The 23,288-nt window shown below is 39.3% G+C and overlaps 1 protein-coding gene across 1 annotated transcript; it reads right to left on the bottom strand.

Moving 5' to 3' along the window:
- Positions 1-1,985: 1,985 nt before the first annotated feature.
- On the bottom strand, positions 1,986-21,607 carry LOC139961288 (uncharacterized). The gene is made up of 11 exons (XM_071960401.1): positions 21,095-21,607; positions 18,519-18,747; positions 17,823-18,219; positions 16,430-16,751; positions 15,275-15,450; positions 11,031-11,111; positions 9,058-9,391; positions 8,327-8,555; positions 7,082-7,499; positions 5,719-6,043; positions 1,986-5,084 (listed from the first exon to the last, which is right to left on the bottom strand). Exons 1-11 carry the CDS (start codon positions 21,495-21,497, stop codon positions 4,903-4,905), a joined length of 3,096 nt encoding a protein of 1,031 aa, XP_071816502.1. The 5' UTR covers positions 21,498-21,607; the 3' UTR covers positions 1,986-4,902.
- Between the last annotated feature and the right edge of the window lie 1,681 nt (positions 21,608-23,288).

Here is a 23,288-nt window from a genome sequence, read left to right as displayed (position 1 = left end):
AGAGTTAATCTGTACCCGTCCCCCATCTACCTCCCCTACCCTCCTCCAGTTGGTTTCGAGACAGGTTTTACACTACCAGACGTTGGCGGCGTTACAGTTGTACAAAATTTCATCTGGAGACAACCAATATAGAAAAACCTCCCTCAATCCCTAACAGACCGGTCAATATTGCACGAGTACAGCGACATAGCCAGGAATTTGCAAGGGGGGGGGGGGGCACATTTTGATTGATATGGGGGAGGTGTCTAATGGATCCCCCTCCCCTTTGAGATATTTTTTGAGGCTATATGTAGGTAGGATATATGTATTTTATTGTGCAGTGGCAAACTGTATGCTTGTAATAGGCTATAGGCTAAATTTAGCTAACAACATCTGCCAAACTAAGTAGCTGAATCAGTAGGCCTGAATGTTAATTCGATTATAATCGAGTTAGCGGAGCTGACGAGTATTCAAGTTCAAAGAGCACTGACAAAATACCATGCAAAAAAAAAAAAACAGTTTTTAACATTTTTTTACACTGAAAGGGGGGCAGTTGCTCCCACTGTCCCCCCCCCCCCTGGCTACGTCCATGCACGAGTAGAGGGAAGTATCATGAAGAATGTTGGTCAGGGAATTTTCGAAAATTCAGACAGTTAATTTATTGGTGTACAAATATTAAAACCTCTTATAACGGCTACTATTAAACTTCGTTGAAGGAGGCTGTTCATCCTGGAACGCCATTTTCATGCTCACTGGTATGATGTGAGATCTGCTGTTTGCTTTAAAAATTCGAGTAATTGAAATGAGACTGAAATAAATAACTTTTATCTGTTTATTGTGAAATGCCCCACATTCTTTTAATTTCGAAAGACGCACAGTTTCAAGTTTATTACAAACTGAAGGCTTCGATTCTCTATCTGCCTTCAGTTTAGGGAAGATCTTGGGATTTTCATCCCTAGATATTGCTAGATATCCATACAGTACAGTGTCCTTGGGACTTCTTGGGATTTTCGGGGCCTGATCTTGGAAATTGCAAAATCGGGAGTGGTCACACTCCATGTAGGTCAGTGCACGACCTCTAGACGTCACTAATACACAAACCGATCTCTTCATGTTACCGATGAAGTGGTGTGTTGCCGGATTTTGTCAAGGTCATGGTACTACGGGCGAAGGTCATTAATAAAGTTTCGTAACTCATCGGCAAGCGATTAGAGGGGTGGAGCGTAGGGTTGCGGGGCGCGCGTTTTCATGCAGATGCGAACAATCTCAAGAAGTGATGGGTGCACCCCCCCCCCCCAATGATACGCCCTTTGATCCACTACATGATATTCACAGGAGATGTGCTCAATTCTCCAATCGCATGCGGAATTTATTTTTAGATTCATTGTACGAGTTACGGTACTAGGTCTGGGTAACAATTTGCATTCAGGTCGGAGTTTATAACATTTTATCTCTGGATGGCAATGTTGCATCGAAGGACATAAGTCTAGTGCAGTTCGCATATAGATCCTGGTCTAATACCGAAAATGCGTCATGTTCAAGACCAGCCACAGTTGGTTTCATAGCACAATTGTACAATTGTTTAAGGCGTCCATACACACACGCGTTATGATATATAGACCATATATAGTATAAACAGGGAGTTGTTATGGATCCCTTGTATATATATATATATACATTAGTCAGAGAGGAAAAAATGGAAACGTCAAAAATGGAGTTGTCGGTGTAAGGGGTAGGGTGAGGCGCACGCCCCTTCCGAAATCCTCGATCCGTCACTGGCTACCCTGTGTATATAACAGGGATCAGCGCTGTAATGTTGTCACTGTCCCTCTTCCTCTTGGCGTTTTTTTTTCTACTCCCTCCTTTTCTCTCTTTCTCCTTTTTCTTTTCCCTTCCTTTCCTTCCTCCTCTCCCCCCCCCCTCCCCTTGTTTTCCCTTTCTTCTTCTCTCTTTTTTTGCTCTCCTCTTTTTCTAACCCGGCCAATGCCCCCCCCCCCCCTCCCCTGGATACGCGCCTGATACATATACACAAACACACTCGCAAAAACACACACATGCAATCATGATAGCATAGGTTAATAACCACTTCAATAGAACAAAAGGTGATGGATATACTTAACAATATCCATTAAAAAGTGCTAGTGCAGTTAAACTATCCAATCGCTCTGTATATTAAGTTTTTAAAGGATTTTCAATGCTTAAATTTAGCTACACAATGAACTCACCTACATCAATGCCAGTGTTCTTTTTAATTTTTTAGATTTACAGAAGCAAAGAATGTCACCTTTCAAAGAAACATACAGTTTAATGAACATAAATACTGTTGGGGTGAATTTGCCACGCATTCCACAATAAGGCTGATCGGCCACGGGCAGAGAAAAATCAAGGCAGAACATATTAACATCACTTCCATACCCATCCACACAAATAAATTGTTGGCCCCAATTTAAAGTTGATTAATTGACAAATAATACAAACTATAAAAGAAACCAAACTATACAGGTGTTTAAATGAAGTGCATCCAATCAGAGGTTTTGCTCTTTTTATGTTGGGAAAAACATAATTCTGCACATTTATCATTCAAGGGTGGTAACAATTGAGCTCTAAAGTATATTGTATTCCAGAGTTGTTGACAATTGACAATTCATTATCATGGACGTTAAATATGAATGAAAGAGACTGACTTCGGTCAGCTTGCGGCTTTGATAAGCCAACGAGGCTTCTTCGCAAGTTCTTCCTTGCAGGAGGATCTAAAATACATACATACATACATACATACATACATACATACATACATACATACATACATACATACTTGTCACCACACATCAGTGAGTTATATTGTTTCTGTTCACTTGTATATATTGAGTACAAGAGGAGGGTTTTCGATGATGCAATAAGCTGAATCTTATATGAGTGTAACATTAATTTATTATTGTTTCCCACAAATGCAAATGACAAGATTTTCTTTTCCTAGTTGCACATGTTCAGGTCATTACACTAGCGGCCAGCGACAATACAAATTAATAGATCTATGTAAGCTATTAGAGAAATATAACGGCCTGTTATATTGTTAGGACTGCTTCTACTGGCCGAACAAACAGCAATTGTCAGTAGAGTTGATGTTTGATGGGATGTTTGATTTGAAGCAATTAAATTGGCCAAAAAAAAAAATACTAAATTGCAATATCAGCCGCACTTCCAGATGGAGTAGCAGACAACATAACATCTGGTAATTCATTATTACTTTCACTTGATACAAAATCAGGAGTTGAATCAGTGGGCTGTGTGAACCAAAATACAAAGTATTAAATTATTACTTAATTCATTCATGAAAGGATTAATTAAACTGCATTGGAAACAAACATAGATATAATCTTGCTTAGAAGGAACAGGAATAAAGTTTTATTCCTCATGTTAACAGGAATTAAATTAATTACCGATTGACTAAAGATACACAAGTTCTCATATGTTTATAGACAAATCGATAAGCTTAATAATAAAGTGAACTGTATGTCTACAAACCATTAGTGAGTTGTCACCAATATATATTAATGTTACCAGTTACAGTTTGTACACTATGGTTATGAACAAACTGCAGTACCACAATTTACTCTGATGATTGTATATTTTATGACTTGTTTGCATCAAAACAATTCACTTCAAGTTATTATTTTTCTTCACAACCTATGAACAAGTGTACTTATATGGTTTACCAACTTTTAATAAGTGCCATTAACGATACTACCCGTCTTGAGTGTACTCACTGAGACTCAGATGATTGCATGCAGACTGCCTGTCTCTGTCTCAAGAGTCTTACAAAACTGATTAAGAGTAGAAAAATTAGTCTTACTTGAACTTCTTCCAACCATGTGACGAACAAACAGCTGCGATCATTTACTGATGGACAGACGTCACGTGACACTTAATACGTCACTGTCCACATGGATGTATGTATGTATTTTAAATCCTCCTGTGAGCAGGAACTCGCGAACTAGCCTCATTGGCTTATCAAAGCCGCAAGCTGACCGAGGCCAGTCTCTTACATTCACATTTAAAGTCCATGATTATGATTGTCAATTGTCAACAACTCTGTAACTAGGCAAATTGAAGGGACTCGAACCGGGGACCTTATGACTGGAAGGCACCGGCGTTAACCACTGAGCTAACACTCCTAATTAATAAATGATTCTATATAGATCATCAAATGCTAAGAGCGAATCTGTACAATTTACACTAAGGAACTGTATTATGCCACGAGAGTAATATATCAAACACTGATCAATTTAATGTTATTAGCTCAACTTGAAGTGGAGTACCTATAAAGGCCAATAAGAAGTTAAGGACTTCCGCAGGCTATATTACATTAATATTGTTGGTGGAAATTTATAGTGATTATAAGTGTGTTATGTTAGAATTGGCTACGCCAATGTCGTCATTCCATCAGCTGATCAAGCAAAGAATTTTTCACGCCCTCGGCCTGCGATTTTTTTGTAGTTGTTTACTTTTATGAAGTTATATATAATTTGCCCCTAAAAATGTGCAACAAACCTTCCATCAACTTGCCCACACATTGTATTCTCCTTGTCTTTAGACGGCAAGACACTTTAACAAGAAAGCATTTCAAAGTACATTTGATCAACATCGAGCGAGGTCTCAGAGACAAAGATGAAGATTTAAATAAACTACGAAATTCAAGCGATACGGGACAATACTATTGCCATGCGATAACGTTACCTTTACAAATAGCCCTACTGTTTGCAATTGCATGACGCTGAATCCCTGTATAATAACACAACCCATTATAACAAGACTTGATACCTTCATACTATCCGTTAGACGTTACCGTACTGACTATATCAATACGTTTTCATCTATACGTTTTCCAATTAGACCATCAATGTTTATCGCGACGTCATACATCTACGCCCTCATTTCGGCGCATATCTCATAGGGACGGGTACTGAGTACAACGCCATGATTACCATCTAAGGAAGGTAGTGGGTCACCATCTGGAACCCGGAAACGGAATCGTTGGACTAAACCGGTCAGGAAGATGAATATTTCCGTCTTTGCTAAAGTCTCACCCAGGCAAACCCGGCGACCTTACAAAAACACACAAACAAAGAAATTCGGGAGTTATAGCAGATTGCGATAAAAATTATAGATTTCTGCAGGCATGGATGAATCATGAAAAAATAATACATTAGCTATATATATCTACAACGTCGGCACGATAACTCTAATGATAAAGTCCAAGCACGAGGTGGCGGGAAATGATCAGAATCAAGGGGGGGGGGGGGTCGGGGATACAAGCTTCCAGAGGCAATGAAGTGTGCATGTGACTTTGATTTGACTGGGCAAACTACCCCAACACGATACGACAAATGTATCATCGTTCTAGGCATTCCTCACCAAATATTACAGTATTGAATATTTTCAATAAAATGAGGATACTTTTTGGTTATTTATGCTTTAACAAAAGAAACACAATCCCCCTTCCCCTCGGTTAAGCCAACCAAATAATACTTATTATTTTAAAGGAGATGGAAAAGGGACCCCCCCCCTCCCCCACCAAAAAAAAATCATAATATGAACAACAATCATAATAACAATAGAAGTAAATCGATCGATGGATGGATGGATTAATTAAATCAATCGATCAATGAAAAGGCATCTCTCCCCTTTCCAATCCCCTCTGTATTTTTTGAATTGTGGACTGGTTAATGTAATACTTACCAATGCTAAATGGTATGTGAGATTCTCGATTTACCACAGTTTTCCCATCTGGTGAGAGAAACCTTTCCGGATTGAAGTCGTCTGGATTTTCCCATTTAGTTGAGTCATGCCCAGATGCCCAAATGTTAAGCACGACCTTTGAACCTTTCGGTATGAAGTATCCGCCAAGTGTTTCATCGCGTGAGCATAGATGTCCAACTAACGGGACCACCGGACGGAACCTTTGTACCTCTAAGATCACTGCCTCGGTATAGGGCAACTGCGATCTCTCCTCGTAGGTAGGGAGTCTGTCTATTCCCACAACGTCGAGAAGTTCTTTGTAAATCTAGTGTCCAAACAATATATAAAACAGTTAAAAGTTAAAACCCAGCAATGAAAAAGAGAGAGATAGAAAAACAGACCGTAGAACGGCTTTTGTAAGATTTTACGTGAATTTAAACCCAGTTGTCACATGTTACTCTAGATTTATTGCCGCCATCTTGTAGCCCATGGTAACGCCGCAGAATTGCTCTCACCATATATATATACTCTGTCGCTTGAATTTAAACACTCAATACTTCAGCAGGGAATTCTGTGACCTCATTATTCAGTCTTTTTCATATTTGAGAGCAAGCAGTATGAACACCAAAGTTCTGATGAGGCTATATGTGCATATATACGGAACTTTCGAAAGAATGTGTCTGGTAGTTTGTAACCTTTAATTGAAATAATGTAGCCACTTTCAGCACATCTACAACTTTGGATGACTAGTAGAGTCGATAACATTGTACTGTACTTACTGCTTAAATGATGACTTTAGGAAGAAGGTAAGTCTTGTTCCAAATAAACAATTTGAATGATGCTATTAATGTACCTATTTACTTGTAGGTATTCTGGTTTCAAGATGTTCACATTTTAAGTATTTTTAAACACTGGAATGCTTATTTAAGGCACAACCTACTAAAGATGACGTCGGCTCACTCGGCTGCTCAAGCCTAAATAAATGTTAGTCTATTTGTTTATAAATTCTAATAACTCAACCAAAACAGCGCTGTTCTGTAAACTTTATAATTATAAACGACAGAGACAGAGATATCTGGAATTAATTGCAGATATCTCGAATAAAATTGAAGATCTTTGTAGTTATTGAATAAATATTAAGATGGCGTTCCATACGGTGCACGAAGGAACAGCATATGAAGAAACCACGGTAGACCATAACATGTGGACAACTAACTTACACAAACAACCGCAAAACAATTCATTCGACACAAAAAAAATTACCAGATAATACAGCTATGTGACATAGTCTACATCATGGATCTTGTAGTAGGCAATTGAATTCTTACTGCACAAATGAAATGAGAATGTGACCATACAGTACCTTTTCTTGCACCTCCGGATAATGACAAAAGATAGCAAGCGTCCAAAGTAAAGAGTTGGTGGTGGTATCAGATCCAGCCGCGAAGAGGTCCATGATGAATCTCCAAGTTCTACCTAAATCGTAATGATTCTCGCTTTTTCCCAGGCCTTCCTGTTTCTCGGCTTCCAACAGGTACATATCAATGATGTCACGTACATCATTGGAATCCAAAGTAGACTGATGTTCCCTAATCACGTCCGATACGTACGACTTGAGCACGACAAAATTTCTAATCGTCCCACTGAATGGAGGTACGTAAGAGATCATTGGTACAAGAACACGAGGGATGGAATGTAACAGGGATGTAACTGTTATCGCACCTGCTACCGACCGTAACTTAGAGAGAAGCCGTTGAAATTTAACGTTATCATAATCGTACCTGCGTGAAAATAGAAAGAGCAAAACTAATGCAAATGACAATTGCTAAACAAAAGCAAAGTTTTTATCAGAGGTGCAGTAAAAATAAACGCAGTTTAATGATCGCCAAATAGCTTGTAACTAAAATGTGTCATCTTGTTGGAAAAGGGGGGGGGGGGAATGTTATTGAAAATACCATTTTGTAGAAAAGTTCATGCATCCAAATACTCAGTGGAATTTACATAACGACATGGATCCACTAAGTCTCATATCATACTCCCGCTCGAGATTTGTGCCAACCCCCCCCCCCCCGCCCCTTCCCCCAGCAGACTCTGTTGCTGACATTTTATTAGAAGGATAATCGGCCTATGACTACTTTAGGAGCGGAGAGTCACAGGGAGTGGGATATTGAAGTGGAGAAAAGAATGCAACACGAGTTGGTCCCATGAAGCCGGTTAGTGATGACTGCGATTACCTTTTTTTTTAATGTTGAGCATAACGTTGTAATAATTTTTGTTTCTCAATTTTAGTGACATTGCAATTTTGAGATTTCTTGAAATGTAAATGAATATAAGAGAAAACCTATAGACCTATTAGTTCCTGGGGTGGGTGTCTGGCCGCAGTGAGCAAGTAGCTTTGTCAGTAATCGCGATTCTCGTACTCTCCATTAAATTGTTGGTGCCCTTGACTCTATTTCAGTATTTCTGACCAGAGGTCTCGGTAGGAGGGGAGGGGGGGGGGGGAAGTGTACTGCGGCACTCTCGTATTGCATGCAACAAAATAGTAGGGGACACGTTCATGTGGTCCACTGCGTACCAAACAAACGTACAGTAACAATTTAAGTTTCACCTTTCACCAAAACTGATGTTACATATGATGTTGGATACAGCGTTGTTCACGAGCAGGACAGGATCGAATTTATTTCCTTTTGTCTCTTTGATTGCAGCAACAAGAAAATGTGTTTCCTCGCTAATCTTGTTAGCCACACTTCTCTTTCCGACGCCAAAGTTCCGGAGGGCGTTTGCCCCAAATTTACGCATCTCCTTCCAGTTTTCCCCGTGTCCGAATAGGATACTACCTACATGGGACCAAATATAAGTGAAAACATTTATACTGCTTTCAGTACCGTAAGGCCTAACCACCCCCCGCCTAAATGGTCCCCATTATATGTTCGAGCACTACTCTACCTGTTCCCATAGAAATGTATAGGGGCATCACCTTTAACATATATATCATATATATATATATATATATATATATACATACATACATACATACATACATATTTCTCCATCGTCCGCATAGAATGAGAGCAGTCATAGGATATATTTCATTTTTTTTTTTAAAGGGCATGCTGAGTACTGCTCGAACATATGTAGTCTGTATATATAGTCATATATCGGCCTCAAAGACCTCAGGGCCTCACTTTATAAAATCATTGATTAACCTCTGGTCCCGCTTTCCTACATCAGTCAGGAGGAATTTAAAACTTGCCTCAGCATCCCCCTCCCTCACTCCCTCCCACCTTTGTAATCCTGTGCACGCCAAAAGACAATTCGAATTAGTGACGTCGAACTTACCTTTGCTGCCCTCGTTAATAAAATCAAACACAGGACTAGCAGTTCTGTCAGAGAAAGTATCAGCTTTATCCAGCATCGCCTCTTTAATGGTTTCAATGCTGTTTAACATAACAAACAAGGAGCCGCCAAATCCTCGCATGCTGTAGACAGCACCATACTTTTTGGCAAATCTACTCGCAACAATGTAGACATTCTTTTGGAATCTAAGCACCGCCAGTGGATTGAGTGGACCAGGGGGGAGATTTCTGGGTCGTCCACGTATCCATATGAAGTAAATTAGGACTATAAAACACAGTAATGTCACTGTCAAGACATTTAACTCCATAACGAAATGCTTCTAAATTCAAGCCACTCAAGAACTTATATTTACAATGCGTAGGTCTCTTCAGTGTAGACCTATTTCAGGAGATCCTATCACTCATAAATTATATGGCACACGGTCATACTCGGAAACAGCCAAATATCACATCACCTCAATGTGAGCAAGTGAACAGACCAAAAGCAACACAGCATAGACCATGTAATTCTATCAATAGAATACAGGCATCCACAAATCGATGCACTGAGTAAATAGGGTAAGATCTGTTTCAGTTTGAACCCACTTCTTTGCACCGTACTGTTGTAGCTGGATTAGTATTGTGTGTGTGTGTGCTAGTGCGTGCTCAAGAGGTGTGTGTTGTAAACCTGGCCTTATATTGTGGAATATGTTATAGCCTTTCATTGCTGACGTTCTTGTCAACCTACCATCACAATCACGCATGTCATACGTATGCTATTCCTTCACACCGACCTTGGGGAATCCAGTTCCAACTTCCTTGGTGGTCAAGGGTCAACTTGGAAAAGAATTGTTGCCATGGATAAACACGGTAGAAACATGCCAACACTGAAGGCGGAAAAAAACGCTCTGGAAAGTTTGATCTACAAAAACATGACGAGGTGTTGGGGGCAATATAGTTGTTATATCATTATCCTACATGTAATGTATATGGAGATTAGATGTTGTACTCCAACCCACATCAGCAATGTGAGGAACTGGGTGTGTGTGAGCAGGGAGTTCCATAACAACTCCCTGGTGTGAGTATATGCGTGAGCGTGTGTGTGAGTATGTGTGGGTGAGTGAGTGAGCAAAACAAGTTTGTCACAAACTCCTCATAAATCTTCCGATCAATTTCAAACTTGGTGGGAAGGTGCCTGGCCATATGAACTCGTCCCTGCGTGATTGATGACGTTATAGGTTAGAGGTCAATGGTCATTAAACCTAAAAATTTCACACGAATCCACACGATATGTTAGAGAGTGATGAGACAAACTTTAAAGTAGGACTGATTTAAGTGGTTAGGGTCGGGGTCAAAGGTTAAAATTGCCTATTATCGCCAACTACTCCGTAAGTCCAAGCATGTTCAACTTGGTGGGTATAGGGTGCCTGACCATGTAAACTCCAGCCTAGGTGATTGTCAACGTCGTATGTCAAATTTCAGAGTTCAAGGGTCAAGATATCTAAAAATTGGTTTATAGCCATTTTATGCATGTCAACATGTTGGAAAAGGCATTAAACCATACGATATGTAGAGAATGATGAGGCAAATTTTGAAATAAGACAGACTAAAGGGTCAAGGTTAACTGGGTTAAAGGGTAAAATTGGGCGAAAAAGTGTTGCGAGAACTCTTCCTGGACCGTAAGTCCGATCAGGTTCAACCTTGGAAGGTATAGGCAGTGGTGTCGCCTCCCCCAGGTGCCCCGAGATGCGATTTGTATTGTTAAAAAAATATACTCAAACAAAAACTTTATCTGCCTCAATTAAAAACTTAAATATCGAACAGACTATATGCCCGACGTATATCTTGAACATATACTGGCCGAACAAACAGCAATAGTCACTAGAGGAGATGCGCGGTGGGATGTTTGATTTGAAGCCATTAAATTGGCAAAAGAAAAACAAAAAAACACTAAATTGCAATATCAGCCGCACTTACAGATGGAGTAGCAGACAACATAACTTCTGGTAATTCATTATTACTTTCACTTGATACAAAATCAGGAGTTGAATCAGTGGGCTGTGTGAACCAAAATACAAAGTATTAAATTATTAATCATTCATTCATGAGAGGATTTATTAAAGTGCATTGGAAACCAACATAGATATAATCTTGCTTAGAAGTGACATTAACGATACTGCCCGTGTTGAGTGTACTCACTGACACTATTTCTATATATATATATATATATATATATATATATATATATATATATATATATATATATATATATATATATATATATATATATATATATATATATATATATATATTTTATATATATATATACATATATATATATATATATATATATATATATATATATATATATATATATATATATATATATATCTGCTTTTATGCACTACCGTAACTTCAGATGGCAAACTATGCACAGGTTTAGCTCAATTTTATGCCCCTGTTAAATATTATGCCTGTTTAAAATATTTTTGAAACCTCAAATATTTGTTGTTTCCTAAATCTGATATGGTGTGTAACGTGCTATATGGTCTGTGTGGTTTATCGCGTAGCAGTCTGCAGTGGCGTCGCCAGGCAACTAAAAACATAAATATCGGACAGACTAAGCCCGAAAATTGTTGAACATAAAGTTACTTCAAGTTGCAAAATATAGCACCAGATTGCATCTAAGGACCCTTAATTAAAAATGAAAAATTCTCACCCCCTCCCCTTAGACCCCTCCCCCGTGACGGCATTCACAATTAAACATTGTGCCCCCCCCCCTAATTAAGTGCTGCCCCCCACCCCCGCCCTAAGATTGAAATGTATGGCGACGCCACTGGGTATAGGTGTCTGACCGTGCACTTTAAACTCTTGCCTGGGTGATTGGTGACGTCGTTGGTGAGAGGTCAAATACCCAAAAAACTGGTTTAGCCATTTTCTGCTTACAAGTCATTATGTTGGAAAAAGTCATTAAACCACAAGGTATGTAGAGAATAATGGGACAAGTTTCAAAATTGTAGATGTTTGGGGTCGATTTCAAAGGTCCTTGTAGAGTCTGCTTAGTGTCGCGAATGAGTCTCCCAACATTAAAAAAGAAAAAAAGGAAAACGCTACAGCTGTTATATTTTCCTCCCCTTTCTTCATACGATTCACAGAGGCCGGTGCACATGAATCACAGGAACGAATCACTCATAGCGTGATGAACAGGAAGGATCGCCCCAGCGCATTTGACATAAAAAAAAGGCTAAGGTCGATGAAGATCCATTCCGTCATAGAAGAGATGAGATCTGCAACTCCATGAATTGCCATCTTCTTGCAGATTGTTGAGATATCGGATGATAACGATTGCAGGTAACAAACATGAAACGATATGCAGATGGCTATACTCGTATTCTTCAATATATATATATTGTTGTGCCTTACACCCCTAACCCCCCCCCCATTTCCCCTCCCACTCTCACCTACTGGAAATAGTGGCCTACCTTTCATTGACCGTTACTGCAAAGGCTGTAGGACAGAAGAGAGAACGCCAACAACGTGTTCATTGCTTGGACAATTGTATTTCGTTTCCCCGAATGATGTGTATCTATATCAGTTTAACTAACGAAATTTGCATAATTTTCCACGGATAAAATGTTTCTAATGTCAACTCAAGCAAGTTTTCTGTCCTTATAATACATATATGTAGGCAATACCAGAATAGAAGCGGTTACGTGTTTATGTATTCTTATAGACAGTGGCGGACTGGCCACACGGGCATTTGGACAATGCCCGGTGGACCGGTGGGCTGGGGAGCCTGGTAAAATTAGCAGCCCATTTTTACAGTAGTTAATAGAATACAGACGGGCTGTGTAGAAATATATATTTTAACTGTGGGAATCAGTCATGTAAAGACTGTCCTCGACCTCTGCTGCTACAAGGTGCTCCTCAAGTTGAACCTTTTCACCGATGCTTACAAGAGCATTGGGCTTGCCTACAAGTTGCTGGTAACGCTACCTGTGTCACAAGTGGCATGTGAACATTCTTTCTCTGCCTTGAGGAGACTCAAAAACCGTTTGAGAAGTTCAATGATGCAAGAACATCTTGAGGCGTTCATATTGATGTCTGTGGAAAAATAGGATCTTGGCCAAACTTGACACTAAAAATATGATTGATGGTGTGGCTGCCAGAAGCAACGAACTGCGTAGGCTCCTACTCTCGTAGACATGACATGTGCTCGTGTTATTGAACATATATGTGTGAGTGGATTTTATTTAGGTTTTTTTCAAGCATGTTGTCACAAAATGCTTGAAAAACTAATTAAAATCCAGTCTAAAACATATTTTTGCCTATTTTTGTTCAGGTTTTTAACTTTCCTCAGTTTAATCAAGTGTTGCTTCTGGAAATTATTTTTGGGTCTTTTTAAAGGATTATTGTAACCTACAAAATTGAGAAATATAGCACCATTTTGCATCTAGGCATTCCTTAACTTCAGAAAAATCCAATGGGGGAGGGGGACACCCGCTCCCCTTAGACCCCTCCCCCAAGACGGCGATCACTATAGTAAGTATATATCAATGAATAATGGGCCGGTCTAGGTAAAAATGGCCGGCCGGTTTTAAGACCCAGTCCGCCCCTGCTTATAGATCATCAGCCTTGGTCCCAAACACTCTAAAAAAAGTTTTCAAACCTACTTTGCTGGAGGGTCTGCTAATCCAATTTATTCGTGGACAGTGAGGAATGTAATACAGGACAATGAATGTACCAGTGAAGGTAACAACTGTTATAGTGGCAGTTTTAATGCCTCGGTTGGAATTTGAACATTGGTGACCAGTTTCTGACTTTCTAGGATATTGGGGGCAATGCTGATTTCCTGTTAACGATAACGTTAGGCACAAACTTAATGTTGCAGACGCTATAACACTACCATCAGTTCAACTTGCATTTCCATGCCACTTTTAAGTTCTGTGAGAAATCATGTTTCAAACATCTGAGGGTCATTAATTAAAGAGGCTGATCTACTTAGTCTAACATCAGGTAAGTTCCTCAGATGCAAAACAAAACACGATAGAAAAAACATTATCACATTAAAACCTCAATGGAGTATTCTATAGAGATTAAGCATAATTTAAAGCTGAATTTCTTGATAACCGGAATGGCTACATAAACAGTACTAATTTGTTCTAAGACTATTTCGGTTGGAATTTGAACATTGGTGACCAGTTTCTGACTTTCTAGGATTTGGGGGCAATGCTGATTTCCTGTTAACGATAACGTTAGGCACAAACTTAATGTTGCAGACGCTATAACACTACCATCAGTTCAACTTGCATTTCCATGCCACTTTTAAGTTCAGTGAGAAATCATGTTTCAAACATCTGAGGGTCATTAATTAAAGAGGCTGATCTACTTAGTCTAACATCAGGTAAGTTCCTCAGATGCAAAACAAAACACGATAGAAAAAACATTATCACATTAAAACCTCAATGGAGTATTCTATAGAGATTAAGCATAATTTAAAGCTGAATTTCTTGATAACCGGAATGGCTACATAAACAGTACTAATTGGTTCTAAGACTATTTTCAAAACTAAAATTCAGCCTAAAGCCATCCTTTAATTAGCATTCTACCTATAGAGTACACTTTCTGCTCTTAATGATCGTTTTAGTATCCAACGAGAAAATCTTGTCACCTCAGATCAACTTTTTTGTAACGCAAAACTACACAAAACCGTTCAATTTTATGCAAACCCGTCGTTTGACGACTACGTCGGAAAATATTGTTATGGTAACGCCCACCAATGTCGCATGCTCTGTTGTTAATCTTGCAATAATAACTTCGACTTTTAATAATTGAACTCAACGAACCTAGTATATTTTACAACATATATGTCAGCTGCGCCATGGCAGACAAAATGGTTCAGTATTACATGTGTAAAATGAGAAACCCGAAGCCTGATTTTGTGAATTATGGAATGTGATTTCTTCGATATGTCATGGCGTAGAGCTGTTGATGTAACTACGTTGGCCATAGTTGCACTGCGGTGATGCTCCCCGAATTGAGATTAGTCCTTCGAAAGAAGTCAGACTGCTGGGTTATTTCGACGGTGACGTTGTTAGGCGGTGTCTTGAGCAGGAATGGGGAGCGAAAAAGACTTATGCTACAATGTCTGGCAACCTTGTCTACATCATGGAGCATCAGGATATATTTTTTTATAACCAAAGGGATTATTATTCAAGTCCTATAGGTTCAGCACATATCTTATACGAAACGGGACTGAGGGTCACTCCGTGGATTCCATTTAATGATGGCAACTCGTGACCATCGGGAACGAAAAACCGAAATCGTTGCACAAGGCAGGTCAAAAAGAGAAACAATTCCATTTTGGCCAGGGATTCTCCAAGGCAGATTCTGCGCCCTGAAACGTCACAAATAAAAATTAAGTAATGAATTAATTAGAAACATATACCTCATTCTGAAAGTCCTAAAACGTTCCAAATATGACATGGTATGAATATTGTCGACATTCTAAAACGCCATCCAAATAAATGCATTTTTGACCCCCTTTTATTGGGCCCTTATGCCACTCGTACATGGTGGGACCCGGCAGCAATACATCCGGTTGAATCTTTACCATATATACTAACATAACCAGCCTATCAAACCCATGCATTGTCTCTTTTCGGCGAGATAAAACTTTTTGGCACCCGGTCTATAAACCTCACATTGAACATCGTGCGAAGTTTAGTATAGACGTGACATGAAGTGATGACACAGTGTTCAAAACGTTTTCGCTTTAATAACATATTTAGGGTAACTATAGGATAGCATAATGGTCATGACACTACCTGGCTTTAACGTATTAATGTATATACATATATATATATATATATATATATATATATATATATATATATATATATATATATATATATATATATATATATATATATATAATATATAAGCATCGTATTCGGGTAATATTAAGCTAGTCACACTCGGCCATTAGTAGAGTTGAATCTGCCCAATATTAAATCTTAATTCAAGTGCTTACAACGGAAAAACAAACTATTGTGCACTATCATTGGGCATCAATTTAACATGCATGTTAACGCTTCTTCAAATAGATCATTGCTAGATCTAAACTTTCGATCATTGTTATGAAATGGAGATCTCAACTACTTTCTTTCTTTAAATAAAGTTTATCCTTTAACTAGTTTGCGATCTGTTTTTAAATAAGTATCTGAGCCTATATATACATTCATTAAAGTATTAAACAATTTCATGTTTAATCTAACCAGATTTTTTTCGTGTACCGGACTATATGATGTGTTTACTGCATCTTGCATATGTCATTTAATCGTAAATTGTCATAATATATATAAACTTTGACCCACCCATACTGAAGGGTGTATGTGCCTCAGGATGTATAACATTCCCGTTATCGTCTAGGAATCTCTCCGGATGAAAACGTTCAGGGTCCTTCCACTCCTGAGGATCATGGTGGGTAGCCCAAAGATTAACGAGTATTCTAGATCCCTTGGGAATATGATATCCACCCAACGTTGTAGATTGCTTGGCGCCATGGGGTACCAGAGGGGCTACTGGACGGAACCTTTGAACTTCCAAAATGACTGCCTCTGTGTAAGGCAAATCGAAGCGATCTTCGTAGACCGGAAACTTTTCGGATCCAACAACTCTGGTAATCTCTTCATACATCTGTACGTAAAATAATCAAACAAAACTTCATCCATTAAAGGATAACATTAGGGTATAAAGTGAAGCCATGTTATATCATAAAGTACAAGAAAAATAATACATTTGAGTGTTAGTAATGATTTTTAGCCATACTAGAATTCAAGATGCACACTTTTAATATCGACCAAATCTCTACATTTATGAGAATGATGCAAAGTTGCAAATCATCGTAAAGCTTTCTTGTACATAACATTACAAACACTAATGACGCCCGGGTAGGGAGCAGGGTTGGGCTCTTCAATGAGGGCGATATATGCTTCATGTGTTCATGATATGAATGGAGCGGGCTACTGAACAGGTGGAAACATGAGAGGCAACAAGCTAAGGGAAACCGTAAGATGTTTTCATCAATATGCGATGGTGAACGAATCCCAGCGCAAACATCTGTCTTGGGATAGGGATCATTTTTGTGGTGTATAAAGTTGGAACGCATAATATACCCTAATCCTCCCTGGCTGCATTAGTACTAGGATTTCATATGAACCCATATACCAAGGGCTGCCGTGCATAGTGTACGGGAGGCAATCAATTCCCTCCTTTTTCTGCTTGTTAAACCAAACTTGTTTTCCAAGGAGGTCTGACCAATATAAACGTTTATATTGGTCAGACCTCCTTGGAAAACCAGTTTGGTTTAACAAGCAGAAAAAGGAGGGCGTACGGAAGTAAAACCGCTTGAAGCATTCAATTTCGACGGTCTAAACGGTCTTTTGTGCTACCATTGTGTAGTCTAAATCATTTTCTCAGAAAAATGACGTTGTAATGTTGATCTGTTCCCAGAGGACGAGCGAACGAAAAGTCCAAAACATTCTGTCACGTGTAAGCATAAACAATGTTTATTGTTGGATTTTTCAGTCAATCTTTATTATGCTACAAATGGGCCAGATTTATGGCAACAAATTATATCAACATGATTGGTTTGATTATTACATACTGTAATATGGTTTCCAAGAAGACCGTCGAGACGGGCATAAGGGTTTGCCGTGTATATAATAAGATGCACAATGATGATTCAATAGACGTATACGCTCTTACCTTCTTCTGGACATCTGGGTAGTGACAAAAGATGGCAATAGCCCACAAGAGAGAATTCGAGGTGGTGTCTGTGCCGGCACCAAAGAGGTCAAAAATTGTTCTCCACACCCTGCTCTTATCGAAAATGACACCGTTGTCACCAACCTTCCCCTTATCAGCTTCAAGCAGGAACATATCAATGATGTCTCTTACGTCGTTGGGATCGAGCGATGCTCGGTGTTCCTCCACTACATCTGCTATAAACGACCTCAGAAATATGTTTCTTTTCAAACTTCTGCGATACGGTGGTAAGTAAATGACATATGGGAACAACTGAGGAAGAATGCCGGGGGTCTGCGACGTGAGACATCGCAAGTTGTAGAGGAGCTTTTGGAAATTTGGGTCATCATACTCGTAACTGGTGAGCAGCAAATAGATAGGAAAACAAAACTGGTAGTGAAATTTGTGAACGCTTAGATTTTTCTGGCCAAAGATCGTGGAAAGGTACACTTAGACGCCAACGCCAAGAGATTGAAAAAGGGAGAAATCCCGGGCCCAGGAGCTTCTAAACACAACCACGGTGAAGATAGCACGTGTTCAGTCACATGTTGAATATGATCATCAAGAAGATGTGTTAACCAATTATCTCATTGCGCTGCTACTGCGATCTCCAAATTGAAAAAAAAAACACTGTCGTTAGTTAAGGATGAAACTTACCGATCTCCAAAGCTGATACTGCATATAATGTTTGAAACCGCATTGCTGATGACATGTACGGGATCAAACGGGTTACCCTTGAGACTTAGGATCGCATTCACAAGATGTCGAGCTTCTTCGTGTATCTTCCGACCCAAACTTCTCTTTCCGACGCCGAAACTACGCAACGCGTGTGAACCAAATCTACGGAGTTCTTTCCATTCTTCGCCATTGCCAAATAAAAAACTCCCTAATAGGAAAGTAATTAAGAGTATAAACATTTTTTGGTCCGATTAGACCTGTATATCATCGAAGTTCAAATTGCTACATGCAAATCGGTGCATGCAGTTCACCCAATGCGTCTTTAGCCATGTTTGGCTTTAGAAAATAACGATCCATTATATTATTGGAATGCTCCTTTAAGTATAGATACTTCAAATCTGGTAGCTCTCGTCAAATCAGAAGTTATTGTGCATACTTTGTCTGTTCCCTTTGCTTAACTTTTTAGTTTGTGTGTATTTGTTTCTCTGTATCTCCATTTCTCTCTATCTCCGCCTCTCTATAGTATTCGTTTGTCTGGTACTCTCTTAATTTGTTATAACATTTTAATTGATTACCCTGTGATAGTTATTTTAATGGATTGGAAATATGTTCATTTTACGGGTCCGTGTTTACAAACTAGCCTTAGTGTCACGTAATTAACATTATCAAACGTTTATTATATATGTTTTATTATGACGTGCTTTTCCAAAGAATCTAGCCAATATTTTCTTTCGAGAATTTGTCGTACGAATCCTCTCTTGAATAACAAGCAGGAAACTCGCTAGATCTGTATGCGGTTTCATAATGTAGGGTTGAATGTCCCAACATGATATTTCATAGTATATACAGGGCAATGACTACTTCTCACAAACCATAAACCTGGATTGATTTGCAACGTACAAGTCATAAAAAAATATCTTTCCTTTTTTTTTTTTTTTGGGGGGGGGGGGCGAAGGTGGACTTATTACATGGCATATAGGTATATAAACTTGACATTGTAAAAGCTGTTCGTATAAAAGCACGAAGATAAGATGTCTGTCAAGTATATACTCAAACAGAAAGAAAATATTTGCAAGCAGATAGAGGGTCTTCATATAAATAATTTAAATAACCGATTGCAATAAAATAAGCATATAATTATAAGAGGCCGTGTCGTGTAAGACATAACAAATCGCCATGACAGTATTGCATCGCACGGGATTCATTGGGAAAATTCACTCCGCTTCGGCGGTATGCGGGGGGGGGGGTGGGGGAGGATTCACGAGGTTCAACGACCCAGTAACAACGTGATTTAACCAATCACTAGATCACGGGGGCTATGATTTTGTATGCGACATAAAATCACACTGCTCAGTCGGCTATCCATGATTTGTAAACCTGGTTTAACGGCGACAGTCGAGTTGGGTCGATCGCGCGTTCAGTCGATCGGTGTGCGGCCGGATTAAAGGGATATTCCAGTGGCTGAAGTTGATTGAATAATGGAAAAAAATGGTGGACATTTCCATCTTTGTGGCATTTTGTACGGAGACTATATCTGGTGTCACTTTCTAATTACTGGAAATCTTATTTATTTTTTAATATTTAACTCCCTTATTCACAAATGGAAGACAGTTCTAAGCCCCCCCCCCCCCCAAAAAAAAAGGATTTTAATGAAATTCTGAATACTAAAAACGTTCACAGCTAAGCAAACATTCCAAATGTATAAGATTTAAATGATAAATCAACAAAAAGATAACAATAGGGTTATGACATCACAAACCACTTACTGTGATCTACTCCTGGGAAGAATCGAAGCTACAGCCAGTCAAAATACGTTACAACCGTCAATCTTATTATGAGTTATAGGGACAATATATTGAGATACAAGGGCGTAGGAACCGGGGGGCTGGCCCCCCCCCCCCCCCACTCAAAAGTACCTTCCTACGCCACTGTTGAGATAGGATTATCAATTATATCAATCAGGGCATATTATTCACTCTTCCGTACAGGCCTGCATATAAGTGTTACATTGTCTATCACCGGAGTATCTCTTTAACTGTGCGCCGGTCGTTAAGAGAAAAAGGAAACGGTTGTTGTGTTCGCTTATGAATTGTTCAGTGTGCGGTGAACAGAGATTTCAGGTTTGAACCTCCATTGACCTTGAATGACCCTTGGCCTAGTATATTCAAAGCAATACCGTTGTTATACTCACTAAGATGAATATAAATACCACGTATTGAACGTGATCCTGCAAGACTGACTATAATACCTCCGCGTTGCACTTACGATGAAAGTTCAAATTTTCACGTGTGTTTACCTCAAAATGACGAATACTGACCTCAAATGACCATGACCACCACCATCAATTTCAATAGACTTCTTTGTTTATGCTTACCCTAGTAAGTGAGATCTACACACTACATATATGTAGTCCAATCAAGCAACATTTGTACCTACATGATAATATACTGGGCTATAGACATGGACAAGAAACTCAAATGCCGCCCGGCATAATCCTCTAGGTTACATTGAAACTACAGTTAACTACGGACTAACTTGTAGTGGGTGGGTGTTACCTTTAGCGCCTCCATTTATAAGCAATACTGCAGCGCTTACAGATCTCTCAGAGAATATGTCTGCTTGATCCACTAAGGCCTCTCTCACTAAACTGGCACTGTTTATCACAACGGTGAGCATCCGGCCAGTTAATCGAAAACTATAAATTGGACCATACTCATGAGAAAACTTGGTGAGATTTATGTAGACATTCTGTCTGCGAAACAGTAACCCGAATGGAATAAATGGTCCAGGTGGCACGTTACTTGGACGACGAAAGTACAGAACAGCGCCGAGGAGAAAGAACGAAAGAAATATAACAACTGGAGAAACTGTTCCAGTCGTTAGGTTTGAAACTACCGAATCCATGGCGTCAGATAATTCAATCTCTCTCTCTGTCTGCGTGGTATATGATGTTGGCATATACAGGATCAGTCACGCAGCCATAGTTACACGTATCCTGTACCAAGTACAGGTAACAATAACATCATGGATTCCGTACAATTGTTACGGTGTACATAGCCTATCACTCATATTGATATTCACTCATATTGATCTTTCTTCGAGGTCACGGGGTCAGACTTCCAACTGTCCCCGAGGGAAGGTGACGGTGTCACAGTATGTTACACCTATCAAAATAGATCTATGGTAGTGTCAGTGCTGTAGCGCAATCATGGCGAAAGAGTTACGTTGCTATCATAGAAATTGAATTAGAGAGAATGACGTCATGCGACATATACTAAAGCCACTCATCCAACTGGTGGCGCGTTGCTTGCACGACAAGAAAGTAACGGAGCGTAATACAAACACTACGTCTTTTTACATAGGAATCTAATAACTTTACTAGTGTCGTCTGCTCAGCTGCTGTATTGTTATCCAAAGGATCCTGGATATAGTTAGCCTAGGTTCCTAAACCGATTACAGCTGTGCTTTCGAATTCGATATGACTAAAGCCAAATGACAACAATTATTACCACCTAAAATTTACTTAAAACTGTATCCCAACGATAGATCCACATGTCAGAACTACATGGAATGACTATTTATGATGTCATGGGCTTATCATTAACAATTCAATAGCCTACTAGAAACATATAGGCTTTGCTCAAGGGCGGCGGAAGCACTTTTAATCTGGGGGGGGGGGCACCGACATCAAAGGGCACTTTGCAGAAATTCGATTGGAATGATGTAGCCTAATATTTAGTACCCTTTATAACTCTTATTTCATTATCTTATTTGCGTATACACATCACTCAAGGAAAATATGCATACTAGCACTGCAATATCCAATGTGCAAATTGGGAAACAAGGAACAAGTTTGCTTTTGAGACAAAATGAGGTGAAATCATGCTAGTTGCTAATGTAGGAATCTTCCGAATTAGAGTTTATTTCTTGTTAATATCTTAAAAAAAATTTCCATTCGAAATAGCTTTGAGTTTGACCCACAGGAATTTACTAAAAGTCAGGGGCGTAGCCAGTATTTGCAAAGTTGTATGCACGATTATCTGAGCGGAGCGCCACCATCGGTTGGCGCGGAGCGTACTAGAAAATTTTTGGTTTTACAAACCCCTCAGATGGCAGGAAATGGCCCTTCCCGAGTGTTCATTCTGGTTCAGGCTGGCCTCTTGCAACACTTGAGACACCTCAATTTTTATGTAGAAAAAGGGCACATTTTTAACCTGAGGGAAAGTGGGGGGCACGTGCCCCCTGTGCCCCCCCCGGTTCCGCCGCCCTTGGCTTTGCTTAACTTAGGTCTATGTACGTAGCCTTGCCCTTGGTCTAACTTAGGTTAGCCTAGGTATTAAATTAAACCTAGAATATTTCAGTCTGTTACCATATCTAGCCTAGAAGTGTACAAATATTCAAACACATCCTCCATTGCAACATATTCTCAACACTGTAACTTTGGTAAAAGGGCATAAGCAGTATAGGCCCAGGCAGTAATCTGAGGTTTGAGGTAGGCCATATCCTACTCAGCATAGCTAGGTATGTTTTGGACAGTTCCTAAATTTATAGGCCATTTGCCTAAATTGACTCATCTATGATTTTAAGGCCTGTTGATATTCACTAACCATGTTCGGACAAAGCTGTGTATGCAAAACGACACACTCAGGCCACTACTCGTGCAAACATCTCATCCTTTGATGACTGTAACTAATATAGACATGCACCAAACTTTCTTCACTTTCACCTAATAAGGTGGGATCTGTTATC

Source organism: Apostichopus japonicus, chromosome 20 (assembly GCF_037975245.1).
Source record: "Apostichopus japonicus isolate 1M-3 chromosome 20, ASM3797524v1, whole genome shotgun sequence".
NCBI lineage: Eukaryota > Metazoa > Echinodermata > Holothuroidea > Aspidochirotida > Stichopodidae > Apostichopus > Apostichopus japonicus.
This window is presented reverse-complemented; position numbering and strand designations above follow the sequence as displayed.